This window comes from Ornithorhynchus anatinus, chromosome 16, assembly GCF_004115215.2.
Source record: "Ornithorhynchus anatinus isolate Pmale09 chromosome 16, mOrnAna1.pri.v4, whole genome shotgun sequence".
NCBI classification, from domain to species: domain Eukaryota; kingdom Metazoa; phylum Chordata; class Mammalia; order Monotremata; family Ornithorhynchidae; genus Ornithorhynchus; species Ornithorhynchus anatinus.
The window spans coordinates 28,724,990-28,752,793 of record NC_041743.1 but is presented as its reverse complement, the minus strand read 5'-3'; the positions used below and the strand labels follow the sequence as shown (position 1 = coordinate 28,752,793).

The window sequence follows — 27,804 nt, the reverse complement described above, 5'->3', positions numbered from 1 at the left end:
ATCATTATTCTCAAACTATGGCCAGTGCAAATCAGTGGTAATAAAGTAGTCAGTACAGGGGAAACAAATTGTCTGAGAAGATAATTTTTTCCTAAAATTGGTACTGTTAACCCCATTGGTGAGATGGGATATAAATCCATATCTAATTGGTTTGTTTTACAAGGAGGATAATCTCTGTATGGTGTAGGTAGACTTTATGGATAATTTGGACCCAAAGAAGAAGAATTGGTTTTTCTTGAATATCAAGATTATCTATTACAATATTTAAATTCCCTAAAATTTCTTCCATTCAGTCTGAGCTTTCTGGATTGGGCTCTAAAGAAATGGTGTTACTGGGTTCTAAGAAGATTTGGGACTTAGAACAAGGTGCCCCCTTTGAGAAATTGTAAAATAGGCCAATAAACTCTAATTCAATTTTGTCTGTTCTAGATATCTAAGAAATGGGAATGTTTCTACAACTGATGCATTCTCCATTTCTCCCCAACTAAAGACTTTTTAGATTATACACATCACTGTTGTGAAATTGTTCAATCTTACAAAATTTTTGAACATCCTTCTTAGGTTGTATCTTCACTGCCCCTAAAATTTGTGCCAATAAAATGTTTTTAAAGCATTTGATATATTTAGCAGTGGAAAATATTTTATGCAAAAGTCTGCATGTTTTTCCCCCAGAGGAAGCTTTGTCATTAAACTATTAGGTGGAAAACATTATGCTATCCTAAAAAATTAAAAGAAAATATTTATTTTAACCTCAGTAATAGAACTAAATGCTTCCTTCTGCCATTGAGACAAGCATTGTCTTTTCAAAGCAACACTTTTGTGATTAGAACAGTGCCAGGATCAAATTGTATTTAGTTCGAACAAATGATCTTTTTAGTAAAAGATTCTCTGAAGAGTCCCACTTGATTTCTCTCTCTTCTCAACCAGACCTGATTAAAATTCCAACATGAGAACACATGCATCTCTCCCTCCACTTCTTACATCACTCAGGAGCTGTCCACCTGCTCTTGCATGGAGCAGTTCAGGAGTGTCTGTCACCGTGGTGAACCTGGAGACTCGCTCATCGTGTCCACGCTTATACTCCACCTGGTGAGAGGAAACAGGTACAGAGTACAATTCCACCCACAACAGAGCATCCTGATAAGTTCTTTCCACATGATTTGGAATAGGTGAATTAAATAACTAGATGATCCCCAGAGTTACAATCCACATTTTTAACAAGCCTGTCGGTGGTCAGTAGTCTGTAAAAGCGAATTTAGTGAGGTTGGTTAAATCCAATGGACAAGGTTCTTCTTGAGTTCATAAATTCATTTGAAAATCTAAAGTACCCTATTTTGATGGGAATCTTTCAGAACAGATTGCTCCACTGCAGAGGAGAAAAAGTGTCCAGGAATAAGTGTCGGGACCGGGGCTTACCTGGCTAGCCAGCTGATTGGCTTTCTTGGCTCTCTGGTAAGCTGGAGTGATCATAGCAGGAAAGCTTCCTTTCCCCCTCTGGTGCTCAAAATCGTCTGCATAATCAGACTGATAAGGAAAGACTTGTTGTTAGAGTTAAATAGAACTAATCCCACTGAAAAACTGATGAATAACTAATAAGCCTAGGGGTAATCAATCAATCAGTGTTATTTATTGAGCACTTTAAATGCTTGGGAGAGTAAAACTAACAGGAGTCCACTGTAAAATACTTTAAAAAGCACTATTAAAATTATTAGTAAAACTTTCCATTCTTCTCCAAATGGAGGTAAGAATTGCATTTTTTAAATGGAAATCAATGCAAGCTGAATTCTGTCCTTTAGCACAACCCAAATGTTAATGTGGGTTAGCAAGAAAAAATATTTTTAACATAAACTAATTAGGAACATTTTTATGTATTTGTACAGTGTACGCTCCTTATAGGCAGGGAATGAATCAATTCTTTGCTTTGTACTTTCCAGAAACTTAGTACAGGGCAGTGCATCCAGTGAGAACTCAATAAGTACTATTGTCATTACTACCAGGACCAAATCTGCTTCTTTTTTTATGGTATTTGTCAGGCACTATTCTAAGATCTGGGATAGATACAACTTAACCAGGTTGAATGCAGTTCATGTCCCACATGGGGCTCACAGTCTGAGTAGGAGGAAAAACAAGTATTGAATCCCCATTTTACAATTAAGGAAGCTGAGGAGTTAAATGCCCTGCCCAGGGTCACCCAGCAAGTAATCAGTAGAGTCAGGATTCGAACTCAGGTTCTCTGACTCCTAAGCCCGTGCTCTTTCCACTAGGTCTTGCCCCTTCTATTTTCTTCCTGAATTTCCCCAAAACCTTGAGAGTTAGGCCCCTGAAATGGAAGAAGGAGCTGATATATGCTGAAACTTCTGGTTTCCAGAACAGAATAGCAAACACAGAAAAGGTGGTAACATACTTACTTCAGTAAGAGCTTTCTGGGCCTGAGCCATTCTGATCATTTCAGGGTCCGAGGCTGTTCCTGAAGACCAGGAATTCCCTTCACCATATGACGTCCAGTAGTCTTTCTAAAAGTAAAAAGAAAATATGCCTCCATAACCTGCGTTACAGAGAAGGAGCATGGCCTAATGGAAAGAGCATGGATCTGGGAGTCAGAGAACCTGACTTCTAATCCTAGATCTGCCATTTGCCTGCTGTGTGACCTTGAGCAAGTCAGATAACTTTTCTGTGTCTCAGTTTCTCTTCTGTTAAAATGGAGATTCAAAATCTATTTTCCCTCCTATTGAGACCGTGAGTCCCATGTGGGACAGGGACTGTGACTGACATGACATGACATGGAGAAGCAGCGTGGCTCAGTGGAAAGAGCATGGGCTTTGGAGTCAGGGCTCATGAGTTCGAATCCCAGCTCTGCCACTTGTTGGCTGTGTGACTGTGGGCAAGTCACTTAACTTCTCTGTGCCTCAGTTCCCTCATCTGTAAAATGGAGATTAAGACTGTGAGCCCCACGTGGGACAACCTGATTCCACTATGTCTACCCCAGCACTTAGAACAGTGCTCGGCATATAGTAAGCGCTTAACAAATACCAACATTATTATTATTATTATTATGATTTTCTTGTAATTATCCCAGGGTTTAGTTCAGTGTTTGGCACAAATTAAGTGCTTAACATATTATGTTAGTTCTACTATTTTTATTATAATTCACAGATTTTACTTCACAAACATGGCTACAGGACAGACCATGTTTGCAAAGAGAATTTTTCAAAATGAATATTGTTTCTCTCTAAAATGTCTATGGGGAAAGCCTAATGCTACTTACCTTAGCATTAACCTGAACATGGAGACCAAACCACATACCACTAAACCTACTAGCACAGTCATCCTGTGAACTCTCTGCTACCTGACTTGCAGGAAGCATCTCAGGCTTTCTGATCACCTTATCTCTGTTCGGCCACTACACTGCTACAGAGAGGTGGGGCAAAGAGGATGTTGTTGTATCCCCACTGAGCAACTGTCAATCAAAGGTTGTGCAGCCAATAAAACCACACAAGGAAGCTCCCTTGATCCAGTCCTAACTAAAGTTCCTAAATATGACACCCTTTGGTTATGTCGAAAAAATTACATCTAGTAAATAACATGCAAAAGGAATTCACTGTCTTTTAATTTTTTTTTCCAATATGACATCAAGTTTTCCTCATGTGGGAAGGAGGAAGTGTTAGTTCATGGTTATAATAGTGATAATGGGCAAATTTTCCCTCTACCTCAAAATTGCCTATACAACATAAAATTGTAACTTTTACCTGACTGGCCAGCTGCTGCACTGTCCGTGCAGCTTCCATATCTTTAGATTTCATATCCCAGTGAAAAATTGATTTAAATTGTTCATCATCTTCTTGACAATTAACCTACAAAAGTGAATCATTACAAACATTAAAGAAAGAAGCACAGTAAACTTAGCTTTAGAGTCCTTAATCAATCTGAAGCTATGCATGTGGCTTCACCTTATCTGCCATGCCATCTATGAGCAAGCTGTGAATTATTTATTAATATCCCTCTGCCAAATCCCCTGGGAATTGAGGATGATTTTTTAAAATGTTGAAATGTTTTTAGTGTGATACCTCACTAATTTCAAAACTTCATAAGGAGAAAAATTTCTAACTGCTAAGTGAACTGTGGGTATGAAAGTTGCCCAAATTGAAATAAGAATTTGGCCCTATTTAAAACATGTTCATTTGCTTTTCATTTCTAAGAACTAAATTTAATTTAATACCAGGAATGCTATTTTAGTTTAGTGGTTTTTTTTTAATGGTACTTAGTGCATGTTTAATATGAGGCAGGCATGGCTACTTGTCTTGTTTAAGAATATACACACACACACATTCAATCTCTCTCTCTCCTATCTCTCTCTGGACTTGTGGTCTCACATCACAGGCTTTGAACAGAAATAGAACTTATAGGAATCCCAGACTCATTCCATACTATATCTGTCATAGACAGTTAAAAGAAAGCTCAGTCATCAGGCTATAAAAATGAAATGAGAAAGAATGTCTGGTTCCCTCTAATAATTGGTGCATTATTTGCACAATTTGCATAGTAAGGATTTAAAATGGATTTGTCAACTTTAAGGGATTATAGAAGGTCTAAATGGTACCATAATTTTTAGAAAAATCTTTTTCTTATTGTGTAAATTCCACCTGCATTTTACTCTTTGGTAGCGTCCCTCAAAAATCAACATACCAAATATAAACAATACTGGCATAACTGCATTTTTCTGCCTTATTGACTTCACTAATACAATATGTTGATTTTTCCAGCAATAAAAAATTCAACTGGAAAGTAAATAATATGCAATAGCTTAAAAATGACTGTTGGGTATTTGTAAAGTAGGGTGTTTTGAAAAGATGCAAGGCTCTTATTTTCCTATGTGCAAATTATCTAGACAGCTGAAGTTTTAAAAATTTGACTAAATTATATAAATATTTTCAGGCAGCACACTCTTCAGTAATGCAATGATAGACAAGGAAATAGAAAGCAAAAACCAAAAAATCAGGCTACATGTGGGGGAGATGCAGCTGAACTCAAGATAGCAATGTAGACTCAGGCTTCCATCTAAACTGAAAGTTTACAGAGTAGACTTCTCTTTTCTGACAAACTACCACGAATGCCACATCTCATTCTTTCAGCAGATCCAATAGAATCAGTAACATGGCATACACAACAACAAACAATGAAGTTCCTGGAACAAAATCAGTGTAGATGGCATTGAAAGTATGCTCACCTCAACATAGTACGTGGGACATTTGAGGAGAATGGATGACAGAAATACACCCAAACAGCTGCTGAAATTTGAGCTGAAATGGGGTGATGGAAATCAAGGGAGGCTAAAGAAATACCTTAAGGTGTAGGCTCATGCACTGAAGAACAGCTAAATGTTGAGACAATATTTCAAACATTTCAAAACCTCAGCCTGGACTCTATCATCAAGAAAGGAATGGTTCTTTTCGACAAGCTCATCCAGAGAATAGTGAAACTAAATTTCAAAAAAAAAAGCTAGTTGCTAGAAACCACAAACGATAGACAGACTCGTAACTATGTCATATGATTTGGACTGTCAATCCCACTTTAGCTTTTACAATCACACTAACACCCAGAGATAAGCCACCCTATCAGCAGGTTTATCTTTAAATGCAAAGGGCAATTAGATCTACCAGGATAATTGATACCGAAGTGTGCATGTTTAAGTCTGAATACAGAGGGCATTGCCTAGTTGGGGAAACAAGTTCAAAGAAGTTAAGTGACTTGCCCAAGGTCACACAGATTAGGTAATTAGTAAATTGTAAATCCCAAGTGGTAGGGGGAAGGTGTTTGATCTGAGTATTTTTTGAATCTTGTCTCATGTGGTTATCATGGTGTCTGGCTCATAGTAACTGCTTAGTAAGTGGGTCTGTAATATTGTTATATTGTACTCTCCCAAGTACTTAATGCAGTTCTCAGCACTCAGTAAGTGCTCAATAAATATGATTCATTGATAAATATCATAACCAATTAACTATTTAGGGGGCCTTTAATTATCAGGTTGTTTGTATGCATAGACATAACATTCACTATTGGAAACTTCATTTAGGAGTCATCCAGTTTGTGATTTAAAAATGATGAAAACTTAAGGCTGATCATTTAACACCAACTGGGCCTTCATGCATAATTTCTTTTTTTTTTCTATTTTTTTTTAAATGAAGGCTAAAAGGGTGTGGAAAAGATGTTCCTTGAAAGTGAAAGATTTTGACTCTTTCTAGGATTCTAGGATATCCTGAATTTAAGAAGAATTTAAGACTGCTGGTCTTACTTAGTAGATAACCATACATATCAATCAATCAGGAGTATTTATTGAACACTTATTATGTGCAGAGAACTGTCCTAAGAACTTTGTAGAGTACAGTGCAACAGAGTTGATAGACACATTCCCTGCCCACAAGGAGTTTATAAAATGATGTAATTTCTGTCATCATTTTTTAAAACAAATACCAATGGATAAGGGACGCTTGGGCTAAGAAATGTTTAAAATGTTAGAAGAAAACATGTGAATTTCAAGTCAAATTTTTATTTTAGGTTTTGAAATGCAGAATTAAAAATGACTTACCTCACTGACTGCATCTGACTGTTTTTTAAGTTTTATATTTAACGGGGTCTCATACACACTAGTGAAGTTGTTGTTCTTAGGGTTATGCCTACAAAAAAAAGACATGACATTACAGATGCACTGTGTTATCTCTATACGCTTATTTTTAACCTTATTTTTTCTTAGTTCAAGTTCCCTGAATGTAATCTCCAACACAGTTATTGTTTGGTGCTCTAATTGCCTCAAAGTAAATAAATAATCATGTGCCTTTTGTTAGCAAACAAAAGTAAATAAAAAACAAAACCACTCTTCTCTGTTCTAGTAAAGATCAAATTCAACAGGAAATTATTCCAAAATAAGATGTCCCTAAAAATGCAGAAAACTATTAAATATGTTTTCTGGCTACTAAATTATTTTACACCTGGTTTCCTGAGCTATTATGGATTTTTTAAAAATGTTTATTTTATTTCTGTAGAAAATGGAATACTCTGGGATGTTTTAAGTATTTTATTTAGATAAGTATTTGAGAAAGAAGATTGCTTATCTTTAAAATTGCATAAGTATAAATGTTGCCTATTGCTGTTATAGCAGAATAGAAAAGCAAGAAAACCTCAAAGAGGAAGGAAAGAAACAACAAATACTTACACATGACAATAAGGCTTTTTCTGGTGACTGACAAAGTTATTGACAGTGAGTATCATCTTGCAGACCTCACAGTGAAAACAAGTTTTATGCCATGTCTAAAAAACATACAGAAAATATAGAATTAAATGATGTGCCTCATATTTCAGAGCTGAACTTTAGAGATAGAAACTTTCAGATGATCCTGAACTATTTTCCAAGATATTCAAAATGCCCAACTTTTTACTGGTATCTTTTCTTTTGAATTAAAATCTCTGCCATAGAATGGCTAGAAACTGAAGACCTCAATTGCTCCATATAAATGAGAGCCAGTTTCTTCCCATTTCTAGTATCTTGACAAAGACTGTAAGAAAATCTCCACTGACCTGATCTATGCAGTTGATCTTCTCAGCTGGATATACCCCATATCCACACCTGGAGCAGGACTGTATATTCATGTTGGAATCAGGCAGAACAATAAAAAATATAAGCAGAAAAGGCAAAGAATCTAAGGATAACCCTTCAGCCTGTTTATCAAACACCTCAGAATCCACACAACTAACAAACTCAGAACTTTTCTGGGGCTTCCAGATTACATCAACTTTCTGAATCCAACTCCCTCTACTGACCTTCTGGTTCAAAGACCTCTGATAGAGTTGTTTTAAAGCTTCCACTTACTAAGAGGAGCTATTTTGGCACCATCATTTGTACGCATGCAGGAGAAGGGTAGCTAAGAGCATTTTGAGCTGACTTATTTCTCTAAATAGACGAATGAGTTCATAGAGAGGCATCATTTTCAAGTGGATGATAATATCGTTGGGCATAATCATCCAATATTTAAACTTAGTTGCTTAATTCTAGGTGTGATCATAATCCAAAAGAAGGCTAAAAGAGAAGCAATGACTTCATGATTCTTATGAATAAATCCAAAATCTGTTTACAAATGGACACTCCCAATATGTACAAATAGACAATTGATAAAAATACAAGCTAAGAAAAAAATCAAATTCTAAGTTGGTGTTTACTTATTTCTTCATGTGTAAGTTTTCAATTTTTTTTTTACACTTGATTCACTTTCAGTTTCATTATATTTGAAATGTGTATTATTACTATTGCTTTCCAGCCCACAGTTCTTCAGCCTGCCATCTTCAAAACTCTTCTAAAACTCCTGCCTCAACCAGGAAGCCTTCCCCAATTAATTCCCAACTCCCCAAACCACATCAGCATGGGAAGCAGCATGGCTCAGTGCAAAGAGCCTGGACTTCGGAATCAGAGGTCATGGGTTTGACTCCCGGCTCTGCCACTTGTCAGCTGTGTGACTGTGGGCAAGTCACTTCACTTCTCTGTGCCTCAGTTACCTCATCTGTAAAATGGGGATTAACTGTGAGCATCACGTGGGACAACCTGATTACCCTGTATCTATCCCAGCGCTTAGAACAGTGCTCTGCACATAGTAAGCGCTTAATAAATACCAACATTATTATTATTATTATTATTATCAACCCAAACGCCACCCATACCACTTATATCCATTCTCACCTATTATATAAAGCACCATCTTCTATATCTAGGATACAGCATAGACTGTCAGTTCACTGTGGGCAGGAATCATGTCTGCTAATTCTGTTGTACCCTTCCATGTACTTCATATAGTGATCTGCACATAGTAAGTGCTCAATAAATAATAATAATAATGACGGTATTTGTTAAGCACTTAGGGTGTGCCAACCACTGTTCTAAGCACTAGGGTAGATACAAGGTAATCAGGTTGTGCCACGTGGGGCTCACAGGCTTCACCCCATTTTACAGATGAGGGAACTGAGGCACAGAGAAGTTAAGTGGCTTGCCTAAGGTCACACAGCTGACAAGGGGCAGAGGTGGATTATAACCCTCGTCCTCTAACTCCCAAGCCCGTGTTCTTTCCACTGAGCCACGCTGCTTCTCGATACCAGTGATCAAGTGATTCTCACAGAGATTGGCATTAAGTAAAACTTTTTTGTATACACATACTCTTATGTACATGCATACATGGCAGGTTTTGTGTCTTGGAATTACAACACACATTCTTGACTTTTGTTCTTGAGGAAAACATAGAGTAGTTTTATTATAGTGGGCTTCTCTTGCATTTGCTTTTTAATGTTATCTGTTAAAAGAAGCAGCTTTCTCTTTCCCTTGTTATTTATCTCCCTTTTCTTCCCTTCTTTCTACTCTCCCTCTCCTCTTTTTTTATTCCAGGTTTGCATATATAAAACCCCCCAATTTTTGAAAAAAAAAAGTGAGGCAGGGTTATGACCTGAGAAGATTAAAATAGAATCCAACAGTATGGGCTAATGAAAAGAGCACAGGCCTGGGAATCAGAAGGACCTGGGTTCTAATTCTGGCTCTGCCACTTGTCTGCTATGTGACCTTGGGCAAATCATTTCACTTCTCTGGGCCTCAATTACCTCATCTGTAATACAGGGATTAAGACTGTGAGCCCCCTGTGGGACATGGACTGTTTCCAACCTGCTTAGCTTGTAGCTACCCCAGCACTTAGTACAGTGCCTGGCACATAGTAAGCACTTAAGAAATGTCATAAAAAAACACTACCTTGTTTTTGAGAGAAGCCAACTCATTAAGAATAATAATTAAAAACTCATTGACGCAGGCACTGAATACTGATCGGGTGATCAGTTTTTCAAGACCACTATTTGTTGAAGTGGTGTACAAACATTCTCTTCAGTTCTGTCACCATCCACTGGAGAAGAGTCATTTGGTAATGAAAGGCCTTTGTGAGTTTCTTATGACACTCCAGTGGGAGATGGGCGTCAGGATCAAATTCAGATCATCTGATCATGTCATCATCTGAATCATTCTTCATGCACCTAGAATACATTATTCATGGCTCCCAGAGGAGTTCTGTTTGGCCCTCTGATGATTAGGAGGCTGGAAATTAATGTCCAAAACCTGAAAGACTGGATCTTCAACTAAGATAATGAGTTTATCTCAATCTTAAACGTAGACTCTATTAAATATTCAAAATGAAGTCTCTCGTGCAGATTTTAAATTACTCTCTCCCCTTGTTAGAATGTGAGATCCCCAAAACTTTCCCTAATGTTTAGTACAGTGACTGGCAAAAAGTATATCACAACTGTATGCTTTATAGCAACAGTAGTAATAATAAAATTTCTCAGGCAAAACAGATTTTGGGAAAGGCCATGGCCTAGTGGAACGAGCTTGGGCTCTGCCACTTAATAACTATATAATTATGGCATTTATTAAGCGCTCACTACGTGTCAGGCACTGTACTAAGCCCAGAGGTGGATACAAGCAAATCGAGTAGGACACAGTCTCTGTGCCACATGGTGCTCGAAGTCTCAATCCCCATTTTACTGATGAGGGAACTGAGGCCCAGAGAAGTGAAGTGACTTGCTCTAGGTCACACAGCAGACAAATGGCGGAGCTAGGATTAGAACTCATGACCTTCTGACTCCAAGGCCTATGGTCTATCCACTAAACCATGCTGCTTCCCTGCTATGTGGCCTTGGGCAGAACACTTAATATCTCTGTGCTGCAGTTTCCTCATCTGTAAAATGGGGATTAAATCCTATTCCCTCCTACTTAGACTATTGGCTCCACATGGGGGCCGAGACTGTGTCCAACCTGATTATCTTGTATCTACCCCTGTACTTAGTAGCACAGGGGTAGATACAGAAGCACCCTGGATTAACAGAAAGAGCCTGGGCTTGGGAGTCAGAGGTCATGGGTTCTAACCCCAGTTCTGCCCCTTGTCACTGTGTGACTTTGGGCAAGTCGCTTAACTTCTCTGTGCCTCAGTTACCTCTTCTGTAAAATGGGGATTAAGACTGTGAGCCCCACATGGGACAAACTGATTACCTTGTATCTACCCGAGGGCTTAGAACAGTGTTTGGCTCTTAGTAAGTGCTTAACAATACCATCATCATTAACATCACCATTAGTATTGCACTTGGCACATTGGAAACACTTAATAAATACCATTATTGAATCCCTCACTTGGTTTAGAGCACTGTACAAGCACATGGGAGGGTATATCCCTGCCCCTAGAGCTGAAAATCTAATAGTGAAATCACACTAACAGATATTTACAAATAATGAGAGTAGGTAGAAGGAGGATAAAATCAGTAACAAGAATTACTACAGTCTTTCTGCATCTGATAAGCAAATAGGTACTCACAACTTCCCTAGTACTCATGAGTATATTTTTTATTCTCTGGTATTTCTATCTTTTGCTTAGGTCTCTGTCTCCCACACTAGATTGTAAAAATCCCTGAGGGATCATTTAAACTAACTCCTATTATACTCTCCCGGGTACTTAGTCCATCACTTTGCCCACTGTGCACGATCATTGCTACTGATTGACTGAGAAATGTACAGGGATGAAGTAGAAATTCTGTCTGTCAGAGTGCATAAGCATTATGGCTAAAATACAACAGCATAATTAAGGAACGACTTCCTGAATCTGATCTGAATCTGATCAAGAGTGCCATGGCAGAAACCCTGAACTATAAGTAAAACTGCTTGCTTGGGGTTTAAGCTAGATTCCCGCAACCAGATTCACTCTCCCTGCCCCTGCCCATTTTCTTGTCAGTCACATTATGGACAAAAGTGAAGAAATGAACTTAAAATCCTTCACCTCTTGATGTAATGTGTAAATGTTGGGGAATTTCCCCAGATGTGTCTAAAATAGAGGGATTATTTGTGGAGGTGATGGAGAGCATAGCCCGGGGAATCAGAGGAACTGGGTTTAAATCTTAACTCTGCATGTACCTGATGTATGACCTTGGTCGTCACTTAACTTCTCTGTGCCTCGGTTCCCTCATCTCCACAGAGAAGTTCTCCCTTTTACTTGGACAAGGAGCCCCATGTGGGACCTGTTTATCTCCTATCTACTCCAGGACTTAGTACAGTGCTTGGCACATAGAAAGCCCTTAACAAAACAGCCTGGCCTAATGGGAAGAGCCCAGGACTGGGAGTCAAAGGATCTGGGTTCTAATTCTGGCTCCACCACTTGTCTGCCATGTGATCTTGGGCAAGCCATTTCACTTCTATGTGCCTCAGTTATTTCATCTGAAAAAGGGGTATAAAACTGTGAGCTCTCCATGGTGCAGGGACTGTGCCCAACCTGATTATCTTGTATCTGCCCCAGCGCTAAGTATAGTAATAATAATGTTAATAATAATAATAATGTTGGTATTTGTTAAGCGCTTACTCTGTGCCGAGCACTGTTCTAAGCGCTGGGGTAGACACAGGGGAATCAGGTTGTCCCAGTGGGGCTCACAGTCTTAATCCCCATTTTACAGATGAGGTAACTGAGGCACCGAGAAGTTAAGTGACTTGCCCAAAGTCACACAGCTGACCAGTGGCCTAGCGGGATTTGAACCCATGACCTCTGACTCCAAAGCCCGTGCTCTTTCCACTGAGCCACGTTGCTTCTCTATAGTGCCTGGTATATAGTAAGCCCTTAACAAGTATCATTAAAAAAATACCACAATTACTATTATTATTACTGCACCATCCAGCTATACTCCATCTCACTCCTCCCACTTTCCTCCAAACTCTTTAGCCTGGTTGTAGTCACTGACTGCTTCCACATCCTTTCCTCCAACTCTTTACTACAGCTCTATATTCATTCATTCATTCATTCATGTTTATTGAGCGCTTACTGTGTGCAGAGCACTATACTAAACACTTGGGAAACTACATTGTAGCTATAAAGAGTGACAATCCCTGCCCACATTGAGCTCACAGTCTGGGGAGATGAGGGGGTGGGGGGTGGGGAGGAACTATTTGCTTCATTTATATTCTCCCAAGTCTTAGTTCAGTGATGATTATGATTAAACTCATTCTGCTCTTTCCAAAGACATCTAATGTCCTTCTTTCCAAATCTAACAGACTCTACTCTGTCCTAATCCTCCTGAATTTCTCAACTGCCTTTGACACTGAAGGCCACACCCTTTTCTGAGAAACACTCACGAGTGGTTTTATTAAGGTAGTTCTCTCCTTTCTCTTTCAGCTTCCCTTCTTCTGCCTCATGCTTCCTAACTATGGGTTGTTGCTCAAGGCTCTGTTCTGAATCCCCTTCTCTTCTCACTTTACATTCACTCATTTGCTCTCATGACTTCAAATACCACCTCTGTATGGATGATTCCCAAATCACTAGCCATGATATAATATTATTATTATACTAATGATAATAGTTTTTGTTAAGAGCTTACTATGGGTCAAGCATTGTACTAAGTGCTGGGGTAGATATAACATAATCATACCCCACAAGGAAGGAGAACAGGTATTGAATCCCATTTTGCAGATGAGGAAACTGAGGTACAGAGAAGTTAAATGACTTGCCCAAGATCAGGCATGTGGCAGAGCTGGGATTAGAACCTAGGTTCTCTGACTTCCAAGCCCGTGATCTTTCCACTAGGCCACACTGCATCTCTCCTCTTCTCTGTAATCTCTCATTTTCTCCATTTTCAAGAGATCTCTCCAGGCTATTCCTGCAGGACTTCGAACTCAGTATGTCCAAAGCTGAACTCACCTTCCCAACCAAATCCTCTCCTCAACCTAAACTTCCACTCACATAATAGTAATAATAATAATATGGAGTATGTAATAATATGGTGCTTATTATGTGATAAACACTGGGGGTAGATACAAGGTAATTAAATTGGATTCAGTCCCTGTCCCACATGGGCTCACAGTTTAAGAGGGAGTGAGGGAGACCAGGTATTGAATCCCCATTTTACAGATGAGGAAAGTGAAGCAGATAGGTTACGTGATTAACCCAACGTCAGAGACGACGCCACCATCCACCCTGCTTCTAAAGCCCCACAGTCTTCACTTTATTCTTGAATTCTCTCTCTTTCAATCCCCATATTGAGTCTGTCTCCAAATCCTGCTGGTTCTTCCTTCACAACATCTCTGGGATCCATCACTTTCCCTTCATCCAAACTGCCATCGTCTTGGCCACTATGATAGCCCAGTGGAAAGAGTACAGGGCCATGAGTCAGGAGAACTAGGTTCTGGTCCCAGCCTGCCATTTACCTGCTGTGTGACCATGGAAAAAAAAAATCACCTTTTCATGATATTTGTTAAGCTCTTAGTATGTTCCAGGCACCGTACTTAAGTGATGAGGTAACAGAGGCCCAGAGAAGTTAAGTGATTTGCCCAAGGTCACACAGCAGACAAGTGGCAGAGTCGGAATTAGAACCCAGGTCCTTTTAACTCCCAGGCCCATTTTGTAACTACTTGGCCACGCTGCTTCTCACGCAGTTTACTCAACTGTAAAATGGTGATAAAATGTCAGCTATTATTGTTGCTGGTGATGATGATAATGAAATTAATGACTTAATGCGATCGATAGGGTGCATTGACTACTTCGGCTTTCCAGGTTGCAGGTGGGCGAGGCCGGCTTGCCCCTTCCTCCTCTCCTCCCTTCTCTCTTTCTGCTCCTCTGCCGCCCACCTCCTCACCGTCCCTCGGTCTCGCCTATCGCGCCGTCGACCCCTGGGCCACGTCCTCCCACGGTCCTGGAATGCCTTCCCTCCTCGCCTCCGCCAAACTCATTCTCTTCCCCTCTTCAAATCCCTACTTAAAGCTCACCTCCTCCAAGAGGCCTTCCCAGACTGAGCTCCCCCCTTTTCCCTCTGCTCCCTCTACCCCCCCCCCACCTCTCCGCAGCTAAACCCTCTTCTCCCCCCTTTCCCTCTCCTCCTCCCCCTCTCCCTTCCCCACCCCTCAGCACTGTACTCGTCCGCTCAACTGTGTATATCTTCATCACCCTATTTATTTTGTTTAATGAGATGTACGTCACCCTGATTCTATTTATTTGCCATTGTTTTCGTGAGCTGTTCTTCCCCTTGACTCTATTTATTGCCATTGTTCTTGTCTGTCTCCCCCGATTAGACCGTCAGCCCGTCAAAGGGCAGGGACTGTCTCTCTCTGTTGCCGATTTGGACATTCCAAGCGCTTAGTACAGTGCTCTGCACATAGTAAGCGCTCAATAAATACTATTGAATGAATAAATACTATTGAATGAATGAATGAATGAGGCCCCACTGACCCCGGGGCGGAGGCGGGGCTTGGGGGGAGGGCGCTTCTGGCCACGCCCCCTTTCCCACGCCCCCCTTTCCCACGCCCCCTTTTCCACGCCCCCTCTAGGCCACGCCCCCCCGGGAAGCCTGTCCGCTTTCGGTTCCTAGCAAAACGTCCTCCCACCACTCCTGCAGCCCGGACCGGCTCGGCAGCAGCCTCCGACCTCCCCCTCTGCGGACGGTAACTTCTGCCTCCTGGCCGCCCTCCCCCCTCTCCTTGCAGGTACCGAGCGCCTCCAGCGTGCAGAGCCCTGGGCGGAACGCTGGGGCGAGGGCACTCATCTGATGAGATGTTCTTCCCTTCGATTCTATTTATTGCCACTGTCTGTCCGTCTCCCCCGATTAGACTGTAAGCCCGTCAAAGGGCAGGGACTGTCTATCTGTTACCGATTTGTCCATTCCAAGCGCTTAGCACAGTGCTCTGCACATAGTAAGCGCTCAATAAATACTATTGAATGAATGAGTGACACCCCCTTCTACCCTCCCGGTCTCCCCCGCCCCGCTGCCCTTCCCGGTTACGGTTCAGATCAGGCCCCAGCCCTCTCCCTTCCTCCAGGAAAAATTGTGTCTGCTTTTTTCCGAAAGAATGTGGGCCCGGAGAGATTGCTGGCCCTGCTCGGGCTGTGCTACTGCTGCCGTTAGGTACCGGCGGTGATAATGCGAGCTCGTCGTGGGCTGGGAATGCGTCTCTTACACTACCGAGCTCTTAGTACAGTGCTCCGCACACAGGAAGCGCTCAATACATCCGATCGAAAGAGGATTGCACGAAAATGACCCCTTCTCACCGGCTCTCTTGGCGGGCCTTGCCTTTCGGACTTAAAGATAGGGGATGCGTCTGCCGGACTGTTATATCGTACTCTTCCAAGCGCTTAGTAGTGAATTTATTAATCAGTGATGGCAGCTGTTAAGCGCTTACCCTGTGCCGAGCACTGTTCTAGGGGCTGGGGTAGATACAAGGTAAGGAGGTCGCCCCACGTGGGGCTCGCAGTCTTAATCCCCATTTTGCAGATGAGGGAACTGAGGCCCAGAGAAGTGAAATGCATTGCCCAGGGACACACAGCGGACAAGTGGAGGAGCCGGTAGTAGCACCCACGTCCTCTGACTCCCAAGTCCGTGCTCTTTCCACTAAGCCAAGCTGCTTCTCTGTGTAGTCCTCTGTACAGTTCTCTGTGCACATTGAGCGCTCAGTAAATACCATTAGATACGTTGATGTTTTGGCACTAGATTTTCTACCTCCCCAGGGCCCCCGCCGCCGTTTTTAAGAAAGGCGGGCAGATCTGATTGCCACTGAGAGAGAATCTTAGTCTCCACCTAATGAATCATCTGGAGATCAATAGGCTAGAGAGTTGAAAAACTTAACTTGAGAGCCGAGGGATTTCACCCCACACTTGAATATCAGTCAATCCGTTGTACTTATTGAGTGCTTACTGTGTGCAAAGCGCTGTACTAAGCACTTGGGAGAGTACAGGGTAACAGAGGTGGTAGACGCATTCCTGGCCCACAGTATAATATATGCTTTAGGGATACACTGTAAAGGAAGGAAGCTTGGACTAATTTATTACTACCTAGCAACAGTGTCACTATGCTTTTTCACCTTGCTTTCGATCATTTATCGGCAAATTAGAAGCAACATGGCCTACTGGATAGCACACCGGCCTGGAAGTCAGAAAGACTTTCATTCCAATTCTGACACCACCTCTTGTCTACTGGGTGACCTTAACTACTTTGTGCCCCAGCTACCTTGAAAATAAAGTGGATAGGAAGACTGTGAGCCCCATGTGGGACAGGAACTGTATCCAAGCTGATTATCTTGTATGTACCCCAGTGCTCAGTACAGTGGTTGGTACCTAGTAAACACTTAAATACCCTTTAAAAAAAGAATATGGCATTATGGCCACTTGGGTCACGTGCCATATGGCTTCTTCTCTGCTTTGTTGGAAAATGGACCCTGGGAGTGATGTATTATCTCACCAAACACTTTTTTTTTGTGGGTGGTAGTGGTGATATGAACCTGTTCAAAGGTAATGACTTGAGCAGGAACTTGGCCAAGCAGTCTTTCAAGGAAATCATTAACCTTTTTCTAACATACTATGTGCACGCCTTTTAAAAGTTTTTGTTTTAAAAATCAGATTTTCTGAATATGTTTGGTGGTATTCGAAGGCTGTGTTTAATGTTATACTGGCCTCTAGGTAAGTTCCCTTAAGATCTATCCCAGATCTGACGTAGGTTGTAGTGTCATCCAAAAAGATATGCAACATAGCTTATTTTATAAATGAGGGTCCAAAACCTTGCACTTACAGTGCAAATGAAGTAAAGACATTGTTTTGTTTTAGTCCTTCCAGAGGTGAGGACTTCTACCTGTATTCTCTTTCTCAGTGGTTAGTACAGTGTTCTGCGTATGGCAAGTGCTTAATAAATACTGAAGATGTGAGACAGTTACACATGTGCAAAACCCAATTAAATTTAAAAATTGCCCTGGCAGCAGCCAGAGGAAAGGAATAGAGGAGAAGTAGAGGAGAAGCAGTGGGGCTTAATGGGTAGACCCTGGGCCTGGGAGTCCAAAAGACCTGGGTTCTGGTCCCAGCTTAGCCACGTGTCAGCTGTGTGATCTTTTGCAAGTCACTTCACTTTTCTGGGCCTCAGTTACCTCTTCTGTAAAATAGATATTGATAGTGTCAGCTCTTGGGGGACAGGGACTGTGGCCAACCAGATTTGCTTGTTCCCAGACTTAGTACAGTGCCTGGCACATAGTAAGCACTTAAAAAATATCATAATTATGGGAGGTTTGGGAAGCCTGAGTTGGAGTCACATTGACCCTATTTTTACTTGAACCAGGAAGAGCTTCCATTTCTTGTTTATCAACTTCCAAGAATTGATTCCTCTGGAAAAAAAAAAAGGACTTTTGGAAGGGCAAAGTAAATGCTAGACTCAATTCAGTTTTCAGGGAAACCTGGGGTTGATTTAGTTTACAGCTTTGAGTAGAGGGCTGTACTACTAAGTACTGGAACATGTGTAATATAGGCAAGATTTAATGCAGTATTTGAGCAATGATTTCTCATCCTTAGAGTGCAGTGATCAGTTGGAAGAAAGGCATTAGAAAAAAATCTTCCTTGTTCTGAAAGGCCAATACATAAGGAATTCTAGAACGCAAATATGTTTCCTTTTCATGAAACCACTCAATCTTGGGATGATAAAACAGTACCACAAAGCACTCATATATGTTTCATCATTTCCTGGCAATATTATGAAATGATACCTTTGAATTTTTAGAGAAGCTCTACTTATCTAAAACTTCCGTCTAGAGAACTCAGTTCTTTTCAGTATTATTTTTTCTGATCAAATCTACTCAATATCATCATAAATTAAGCCAGGGGAAAAGTGTTGTTCAACCATTTTACAGCCATTTGTTCTCCTTCCTATTTAGAATCTGAGCCTTATGAGGGACAGGGGCTTTGTCCAAGCTAATTAAATTGTACCTACCCAAGCACTTAGAAGAGGGTTTGACACATTGTAGGAGGCACTTAAAAAAATGCCATTTAAAAAAAAGGGCAGGGGTGGTAGGGGAGGATTAAGGCATTGACCTAAATCATTGAAAGATCCCAAAGTTTCCCAGCAAGTTAGCTGCAGAAATAAGATCAGAAAACAAGTTCTAGTCCAGGATTCTATCCGCCCAAGTCCATCAACTGCCTTCGTATACCACTAAAGTAGTCTCTCTGACCCATTGAATTTTGGGCCCATTCTGGTTAGCATTCAGTAGAATAGCATTGAGTGGGGAGAGGGGTAGAGACTTTAAAAAGCATTATTTATAATGCTTCCCAGTTTGCTGGTCCTGGTGAGAGGAAGCCAAGAATTTCATTATTTACAGCTCTCTCCCTTTGCTATGAAATATCCTGTCTTAAGGCTTCATAACCACCCATACAGCACTCAACTGTGGAAGAGACATTGATCTGCTACAATTTCTTAGGGGCTCACTCCTGGGAAGGAGCATGGCCTAGTGGATAGATAGAGCCTGGGCCTGGGTTCAAATCCCAGCTCCTCCACTTGTCTGCAGTGTGACTTTGGGTAAGTTACTTAACTTCTCTGTGCCTCAGATACTTCATCGGTAAAATGGGGATTTAGTCTGTAAGTTCCATGTGGGACATGGATTATGTCCAACCTGATTAGTTTGTATTTATTCCAAGGCTTAGTACAGTGCCTGGCACATGTAAGCACTTAACTGATACCATAAAAAAGGTCTGAAATGACTGGTGGTGGACATGAGAGGGAAGGATTTAAATGAATAAAAGACAGTTATAGTAAGACAAGATGAATTTAAAGGGGTAGAAGTTGGTCTGGTGCATGGATTTCCACCAAACAGCATTCTGTGGCTGGTAGAAAGAAAGCAAAGGAAGGTGATGGTGTGTCTGGTTTGAGATCATCAAAGGTATAGGAAGTTGAATTTGGCGAAGAGAGTGGTGTGAGTGTGGATTTTTTGCATTAATGAAGGGATGTTAAGTAGGAAGTCTTACTGGGGAACTGTGTGGAATAAGTTGAAGGTGGTGTCTGAAGAAGGGTCGCCCTTCTAAAGAGCGAAAGCAGTTTTATGGGGAGAGGGTAATGTGAATGGGGCAAATTAGGAGGTTGTGACTGAAGCAGCATTCTGGAGTTGTTGAGGGTAGAAGTGACACAGTCCGTTGCATTGATAAGAAGGGATAGGAGGAGTGGAGTGGGAGAGCTGCAGAGTTGAGCAGAGAAAAAAGGCAAGCGATAGGTAATAATAATAATGTTGGTATTTGTTATGTGCTTACTATGTGCAGAGCACTGTTCTACGCACTGGGGTAGATACAGGGTAATCAGCTTGTCCCACATGAGGCTCACAGTTAATCCCTATTTTACAGATGAGGTAACTGAGGCACAGAGAAGTTAAGTGACTTGCCCACAGTCACACAGCTGACAAGTGGCAGAGCCGGGAGTTGAACCCATGGAAACACTGAAATCTGTGTGGAGAATGAGAGAAGGAAGGAAAGAAATGGGTCAAAGTTGCACAGAAAAGCAAAACTGGGGTGGAAATAGTGGCATTTGTTAAGGCTTTACTATTTGCCAAACACAGAAATAAATGCTGGGATAGGTATAAGGTAACTAGTTTGGGCACAGTCCTTGTCCAAAACAGGACTCGCAGTCTACGTAGGAAGGAGAACAGGAATTAAACATCCATTTTGCAGTTTAGAAAACTGGGACCTAGAGAAGTTAAGCCACTTTCCCAAGGTCACACAGCAGGCAAGCATTAGAACCAGGATTAGAACCTAGGTTCTCCAACTTCCAGGCACATGGTCTTTTCACTAGGCCACATGGCTTCTCAGGTGAGCGGGAGGTAGAGGGGCAGTTGACCTGGGCTTATGAAGAAGGGGTGGGAAAATGCAAAGGCAGTACTGGAGAGCAAAGAGATCAAAGTTGTTTCAGATTGCTGACCTGGATATTTTTCTTTTTGAGACTGTTGTGCTTAGGTCTGTCTGGTGACCTGCCTTTAATAACAGCAAAGCTAGATCCTGAATATCTACTCCTAACCAAAACAAGCATGTGTCCTTGCAAATTTTTCTTTAAAATTCAGTGAAATATAACATAATGATGTGATGTTGGTTTATTTTTTATCCACGTAGATGGCAGATGATCAGGCACCCACAATGCACCAAAAAGAATGTGATTTTGAAGATGAAGTGGATGCAAAACCAGAGAGGCTAAAAGTTGCTCAACTATTTAGGTAAATCTGGCTTGTTTTATTCCATAATAAATTCAAACATATTTAAATCAACAACAGCTCTGTTATGCTACTCTGTGGGACTATCAGACTGTTGGAATTGGTGAGTGGGAGGGGAAATTCATGTTATGTTCTGTAGAATGTTGAGAATCACACCCTTGATATGTCCAGGAAAACAAGTATAGCTACTTGGAGTGGTTCTAATTCAGCTCTGCTCATTTGGAGAAGGGGTGGGGTAGACAGTGTGAGTTCTGCTCAATCCCTTCCCAGCAATCAGATGTGTGGTTACTGGAACTACCTTTGCTGTCTGATAAAGCACAGGATGGTCCATTTCCCCTCCAGGCCAGGTTAGGCCTTTTGTTGCTTATCGCCCTATGCAAGAGAGGGTCAAGAATGGTGGTAAATCAACGATCAATCAATTGCATTTATTGAGTGCTTACGGTGTGCAGAGCACTATACAAAACCCTTGAGAGAATGTAATATAATAGAGTTGGTAGGCATGTTTCCTGCCCACAGCAATCTTACAGTCTAGAGGGAAGTACAGTCTAATATAAATTACGGATATGTACGTAATTGCTGTGTGGCTGAGGGCAGAGTGAATAAACGGTGCAGATCGAAGTGCGGAGATGACACAGAAGGGAATGGGAGAAGAGGAAATGAGAGTTTAGTCGGGGAAGACCTCTTGGAGGAGATGTGCTTTTAATTAGGCTAAATGTGACATACCCCGCCACTGCCCCCATCCATAGCACTGGAATCCATATGAAGTGACTCCCCCTACTTGTAGGGGAGTGTTAGGTGAATAGCAAACTTTTAAAAAGCCAGGATTTAGAGGTTAAAAAGGAAGATTGTGTCTTCTAAAAGCACTGTTCTTTCACTATGGGCAAGATCACCAAAGCCAGATCCAAGGACTGCTCAGTAAGGCAGAAGGAGATAGCACTGATTCAGAGTCAATATCCCCTGTATTTATTGAACAGCTGTTTTACATACATGTTAAAGATTTAATCCCTGCCCTAAGGAGCTTACATTCTTGCTTCCTGGTCACATTTCTCTCCAGCCTTAAGATTTTACAAACTTCATAGGATCATCCTTTGCCTTATTTCATCTTCAGTTAGCTAGTTTTGTACTCATACTTGAAAGTAGAAAATTGTATATTATTCTGTATTTAAGCAAAAAGGAAAATGCTTTAAGGTGAGTACTCTTTCATAAAATATTATTTTAGATGTGTAAGAGCAATATGGCAAACCTCAACACTATTGAGGAACCGAAATGCCTCTGAGTTTGTTGTATATGTGGCACACCCTGAATTATGTAGATGTGTTCTTGGAAAACCCCGTGTTAGCAAAACAATTAATAGGTCAATTTCCCCATTGGCGGTGATTCATAAATGGCAGTTATTTCTCCTATTTCACAATGAGGAATGTAAATAAGCATTGATGTTGAACTTTGATTTTAGCAACCTAAAAATTAGTGTTATCTTTGCACCTTTATACTCACCAACTTCCTTTGCTTTATAACTGCAAGAAGGTTAGAAACATAACTTCTCATTTTTGAGCCACAATGCAGAAGACAACTTTTCTAAAACCAACATTTCTAAGAGGCAGGAGGACAAATTATAGCTTATATGGGGTTTTGTAATTGGGCTTTGTGGAACTGCATAAAGTCGTTGCTACTCGGCCAAATCCAGGTTGTGGTAAAACAGCAAAACAATAACGCTGAGCCAAGTTGTGTAAAGTAACGTAATGAACTGATATTTCCAGGGGTGCTGCATATTGGAATATATATGAAGGTTTTGACAACATGGGCTTATAATAAACAAGCCCATCTCACTTTAGCAAAAATGTTCTTAATTTTTATTTATATATCTTCTAAGACTTTTTAAAATGTAGTGTCTACTGAGTGTGATGCACTTTATTGAAGTTCTTGGGAAGTACATGGCAGTGACACATTTCCTATCTACCAGAACTTACACTCTAATGGAGAAGACAGATATAACATTAATTACAGAGCAGTCTAATGTATAATTAAATAATCATGCTGAGAATGAATATCAGGTACCAATTCTGTGTCAGACCAATGGGTCACCTAGCCCCATTCTCTGTTTATGCCGCATGGAGGAAGAGTGTTAATTGTTCTTCTCCTTGATATCCATCCTAATAGATTGGGATATGTTATGTAGCATCCCAAACATTTTCCTCCATATTCCTTAAGAGACCTATGGCCTATTCAGTCCCATCTTGAATCAACTGATTCTCTCTAATTTCCCTATTTAATAAATTCTATGGGTTAAAGTCACCTACTATTAAAGAAATAGTACAGTGTTTTGCACACAGTAAGTGCTCAATAAATATGATTAATCATAACAATAATAATGTGTTTTCTTTTTTAAAAAAACCTGCCCACCTAAAGCCTCAATAGTTCCCCACCGGATTTGTACTGTGGAAAGTAATTTGCTATCTTTTTTTTTGTTTTCTTGTTTTTTAACAATGGGCTAAATATGACAGGTGCCTTTTTTTAGTCTTCTAGGAATTTTTTGAAGAACTACATAATTCAGGAAATATTTACAGGATTTGCCAAACTCACCCATTAAATGATAAGCTCCTGGAGGGCAGGTACAGGGTCTTGCTTCTATTGAATGTTTCTGAGCCCTGAGTTAGAATAATGCTCCATATATAGGGGGTGCTCAGTAAATATTACAGGTGAATTTTATAGAAACATTGATTTCATGTTCATTTTGTCATCCTTAAATTCACTTGTCACATGCAAAATTCCACCAATTTTACATTTCATTCTATATTTTGATTTTAATTTGGAGTTTTAGTATTTTTTCATTTTTCAGAATGCCCAAAACACTACTCTTTGTGCAGGGGCTGCTTATTCCCTAGCCTTTACTATCTTATTGACTCACTAAAGTGGTATCAATCAAACAAACAGTAGTATTTATTGAGTACTTACTAAGTGCAGAGCACTGTACTAAGCATTTGGGAGAGTGCAATACAACAGAATTGGCAGATACGTTCCCTATCTAAAAACACCATTTTGCCGTTCACACCGTTCACATAGAGTTGGAGCCTATATGCTTTTATATAAAATTCCGCTGAGATAGACTGTGGTCTATTCATATTTCCCTAGGCAAAATTGTCCCAGCTGGTTTATAGCAGCTTAGGGTTATTCCAGGGGTAGCCAAGCTTCATGAACCACAAACCAAAAACATAATATGGTCGGGAGCTGCAGATTAAAAAAAAAATCCTTTAACTGGAACGGTTCCTTGTTGGGGGAAGGGAGAGGGATGAGCGATGGTGAGCAGGGCTCAAACAGGGCACGAGAGAGGGGCAGAAAGCATATGGCACCTGGGCCCATGTGAACTGTGAACAGGGACCATTACCCCTACCAAAAAGCCTGGGTCAGTGGCATCCCACAGCCTGCTACAGTGGCATCCCACAGCCTGCTACAGTGGCAATGAAATAATAAACCTCGAGTCCCATAGCAAGACAATCAATCAATTGTATTTTTTGAGCACTTACTATGAGCATTAATCCATTCATTGATTGTTGTATTTATTGAGCGCTTGCTGTGTGCAAGGTACTGTACTAAGCTCTTGGGAGAGTTTAGTACAACAACAAACGTACCCATTCCTGCCCACAATGCGTTTACTGTTCTAAGTGCTTGGGAGAGTACAGTCCAAGAGAATTAGCGAACGCTTTTCCGGCTCATAATGAGCTGAAAGTCTAGAGGGGGATATGGGCATTAATATGAATAAGTAATTTATAGTAAATAATTTAAAGATATGTGCATAAGTGGGTTTTTCACATAAGTGAAGGTCGTGTAAGACTTGTGAACCAGTGTGGACAGCTCTGAGCTATTCGGTGGCTCAAAGATAGGCTAAAATGCCAACCAGCAGGCAGTAAAATGTTATCTGGCTACTATGCGAAGCACTACTGTCAGCTGTGAGCCTTTTGTAAGGACTGTCTTTCCATACTGCTGTATTGTATTCCCAAGCGCATTGGAGAAGCAGAGTGGCTTAGTGGAAAGAACCGGGTTTGGGAGTCTTGGGTTCTAATCCCAGTTCTGGTACTTATCAGCAGTGTAACCTTGGGCAAGGCACTTAACTTCTCTGGGCCTCAATTACCTGCTCTGTAAAATGGAATTAAGACTGTGAGCACCACTTGGGACAACCTGACTTCATTGTATCTACTCCAGTGCTTAGTTAGAACAGTGCCTGGCACACAGCAAGCACTTAACAGATGCCATCATTAGTAGTAGTACAGTGCTCTCCACACAGTAAGTGTTCAGTAAATACGATTGAATGAATCAATAGTGTCCACTCAGGAGGCTATTTTAGAAGCTCCTCTTGTTCCTAATGTAGCAGTCAGCTCCCCCCCCCCCCCCCCCCCCCCGTAAGTGACTTAGTTCCTTTTTACCTTTATTGCATGCTTAATTATTCTTTTTACCGCTTTGTTTTGTAAAGTTCTGGCATTCATCTGGAATTTCTGCTTTAAAATAGATCCAGTTTTTAAAATGATCATAGAATTAGGAAGGAGAGGTTCTGGGGAAAATCTTCTCATTTTTCACTTTGAAATCCAGACATTTGCCATACAAGGAGTGCCAGGCCATCAATATTCTTTGTGAAGGTGGCTCTCAAAGGGTGTTTTATGTTTCACTGCCACTAGATGGCAGGTGAACTTCATTAATTTCCTTTAAGCTTTACCCAGAAGAAGTCTACGCCGCATCTGCATAGAACCGTTTGTGTGTTTAAATTGTTAGAAAGTATAGCAAGTTTGTAAAAACGTGTGTCAAATCCAAGTGAGATGTTGGTCCAAAATCAAGATAGATTTTTTTTTTACGATGTGTGTTAAGCACTGACTGTGTGTCAGGCACTGTTCTGAGGACTGGAGTAGCCACAAACTGTGTAGGTTGGATACAGTCCATGTCCCACGTGGGGCTCACAGTCTTAATCTCCATTTTACAGACCAGGTATCAGACACAGAGTGATGAAGTAACTCGCCCAAGGTCATACAGCAGACAAGTGGTCGAGCGGGGATTAGAGCCCAGGTTCTTCTGACTCTCAGGCCCGTGCTCTATCCACTAGGCCAACGATGGCTTTATAGATAGGGAAACTGAAGCACGGAACAGGTGAGGGACTTCTCAAGGTTATACGGCCATCCAGTAGTACTCACCACACATGTAGCTGAGATCGTACTGGACTGCAAGAACTCTCCCAAGCCCACCTTAGCACAGCACTCTGCATGCAGTAAGCACTCGTTAAATGCCACTGATTGATTGATTTGATTCATTTTGTTAATGAAGAAACAATTCTGCTGTGTGACCTCGGGCAAGTCACTTAAACTTCTCTGTGCCTCAGTTACCTCATCTGTAAAATGGGGATTAAAACACTGAGCCCTATGTAGGACCAATCCTGTGTCCAACCTAATTATCTTGTATCTATCCCAGCACTTAGTGTAGTTCCTGGCACTCAGTAAGCACTTTACAAGTACCATTTTAAAATAAATCTATTTTGCAACCTACTTAATCAGTTTAGAAAAGCTCCTTGGTGGGTGCCTTTTGGTATCTCTGTAATGTTGTCCTGCTGTTACTTGGAGTATCTCAAGATATGTGGTTTTTTAAATTTCCCTAAGCTTCCTGTCTTTAAACTGTTACTCAGTTTTTTCCCTCTATTTGGTTTTTGTGCTCAGTCTTCACTACCATCCCCTTGGAGGTCATGTCACCTATTCCAGTCAATTTAATATCAAAGCCGTTCGATTTGACCTTAAATCCAAGACAGAATTTACTGAAATTGCCATTCCAACCGTAGATTACCATCTGAAGAGCAAGGTGGTCTGGATTTTTTGTACTCTGAAGCTCCCGAGACTGTTTACTTCCTTCATTTATCTCAATACTATACTTCTTTGTTGCCTTGTTCCTTTTTGTGGTTTACTTTGTGCTGTAAAGTAAACCCAGTTCTTCTAAGTGAGCCTACACCTGTGAAGGTAGTGAGAAGCAGAGTATATCCTCTGAGTTTGTTCAGGAACCCCACAGTGTACATGGAGCAAAACAGAGTAGAAGTTAAACTGGAAAGTCAGGAATCTTCTTTCTAAACTGAAGCTGAAAGTCAACACTGAATAAAAAATAGTAGTGCACACTGGCATATCTTAGGTATTTCATGCTCCTGCTGAAGGTTTTGTTTATGGATCTAGTACTCGGGAATGAAGGGCAAGAGAGGAAGAGTAGAAGTCGATTTATTTTCACAACTCGAAAATGAGATATTTTACAGGCAATCTCACAAATCAGGATCTGCCAGTTCACTGCATTATTTTTCTCACCTTACACTTACTAGGAAATTGAATGATTGTCTCTGAGGATGATGTTTATGGGTTTTTTTCCCCTCCCCTGTGGACTAGGATATTGATTCCCTGTATTAAGATGTGTTCTGTGTAAACAGATATCTGTAATAAATGTGTTATTTCTATAATGAGAGATCCAGGTGGCCTGTTTGTTCATTTAAAAGCAAAATAACCTTTGTGAAGAAGGTTTAGAAATGGAGAGAGAGACAGAAGGAAAGAAGAGCACATTATAAAACATACAGCATGCCGTAAAGGGCAAAGTTGGCAGTTATATGGAGTGGAGAGAGGGTTCCCCAGAAATCCAACATTTCTCCTTGGCGATGGTGAAGCCCCTACCTTGGGACATCATCACCTTTGTTTTCATATCGAGAACATGGATATGCTTGCATGATTAAAGGGGGTAGCATCCTCATATTCTTCTGGTTCACCTCAGGAATT

At 40.9% G+C, this 27,804-nt stretch overlaps 2 protein-coding genes across 5 annotated transcripts in view; one reads left to right on the top strand and one right to left on the bottom strand.

Moving 5' to 3' along the window:
* The window catches only part of LOC100082714 (nebulin related anchoring protein), a 68,684-nt gene extending 60,868 nt beyond the window's left edge, over positions 1 to 7,816 (bottom strand). For all 3 annotated transcript variants that reach the window (XM_001513313.4, XM_007667685.3, XM_029081289.2), the window contains exons 1-7: positions 7,570 to 7,816; positions 7,208 to 7,302; positions 6,584 to 6,671; positions 3,747 to 3,851; positions 2,409 to 2,513; positions 1,417 to 1,524; positions 982 to 1,086 (exon numbers count right to left, since the gene is read on the bottom strand). In XM_001513313.4, coding sequence (XP_001513363.2) covers positions 982 to 1,086; positions 1,417 to 1,524; positions 2,409 to 2,513; positions 3,747 to 3,851; positions 6,584 to 6,671; positions 7,208 to 7,302; positions 7,570 to 7,641 — 678 coding nt within the window. In that variant the 5' untranslated portion in view covers positions 7,642 to 7,816. The remainder of the gene's footprint in view (positions 1 to 981; positions 1,087 to 1,416; positions 1,525 to 2,408; positions 2,514 to 3,746; positions 3,852 to 6,583; positions 6,672 to 7,207; positions 7,303 to 7,569) is intronic.
* A 7,555-nt stretch (positions 7,817 to 15,371) lies between these two features.
* CASP7 (caspase 7) overlaps positions 15,372 to 27,804 on the top strand; it is a 30,076-nt gene continuing 17,643 nt past the window's right edge. The window contains exons 1-2 of one of the 2 annotated variants that reach the window (XM_029081510.2): positions 15,372 to 15,475; positions 20,931 to 21,031. In XM_029081510.2, coding sequence (XP_028937343.1) covers positions 20,931 to 21,031 — 101 coding nt within the window. In that variant the 5' untranslated portion in view covers positions 15,372 to 15,475. Of the gene's footprint in view, positions 15,518 to 20,930; positions 21,032 to 27,804 lie in introns of both variants that reach the window. The other variant, XM_029081509.2, reaches the window with a different exon arrangement.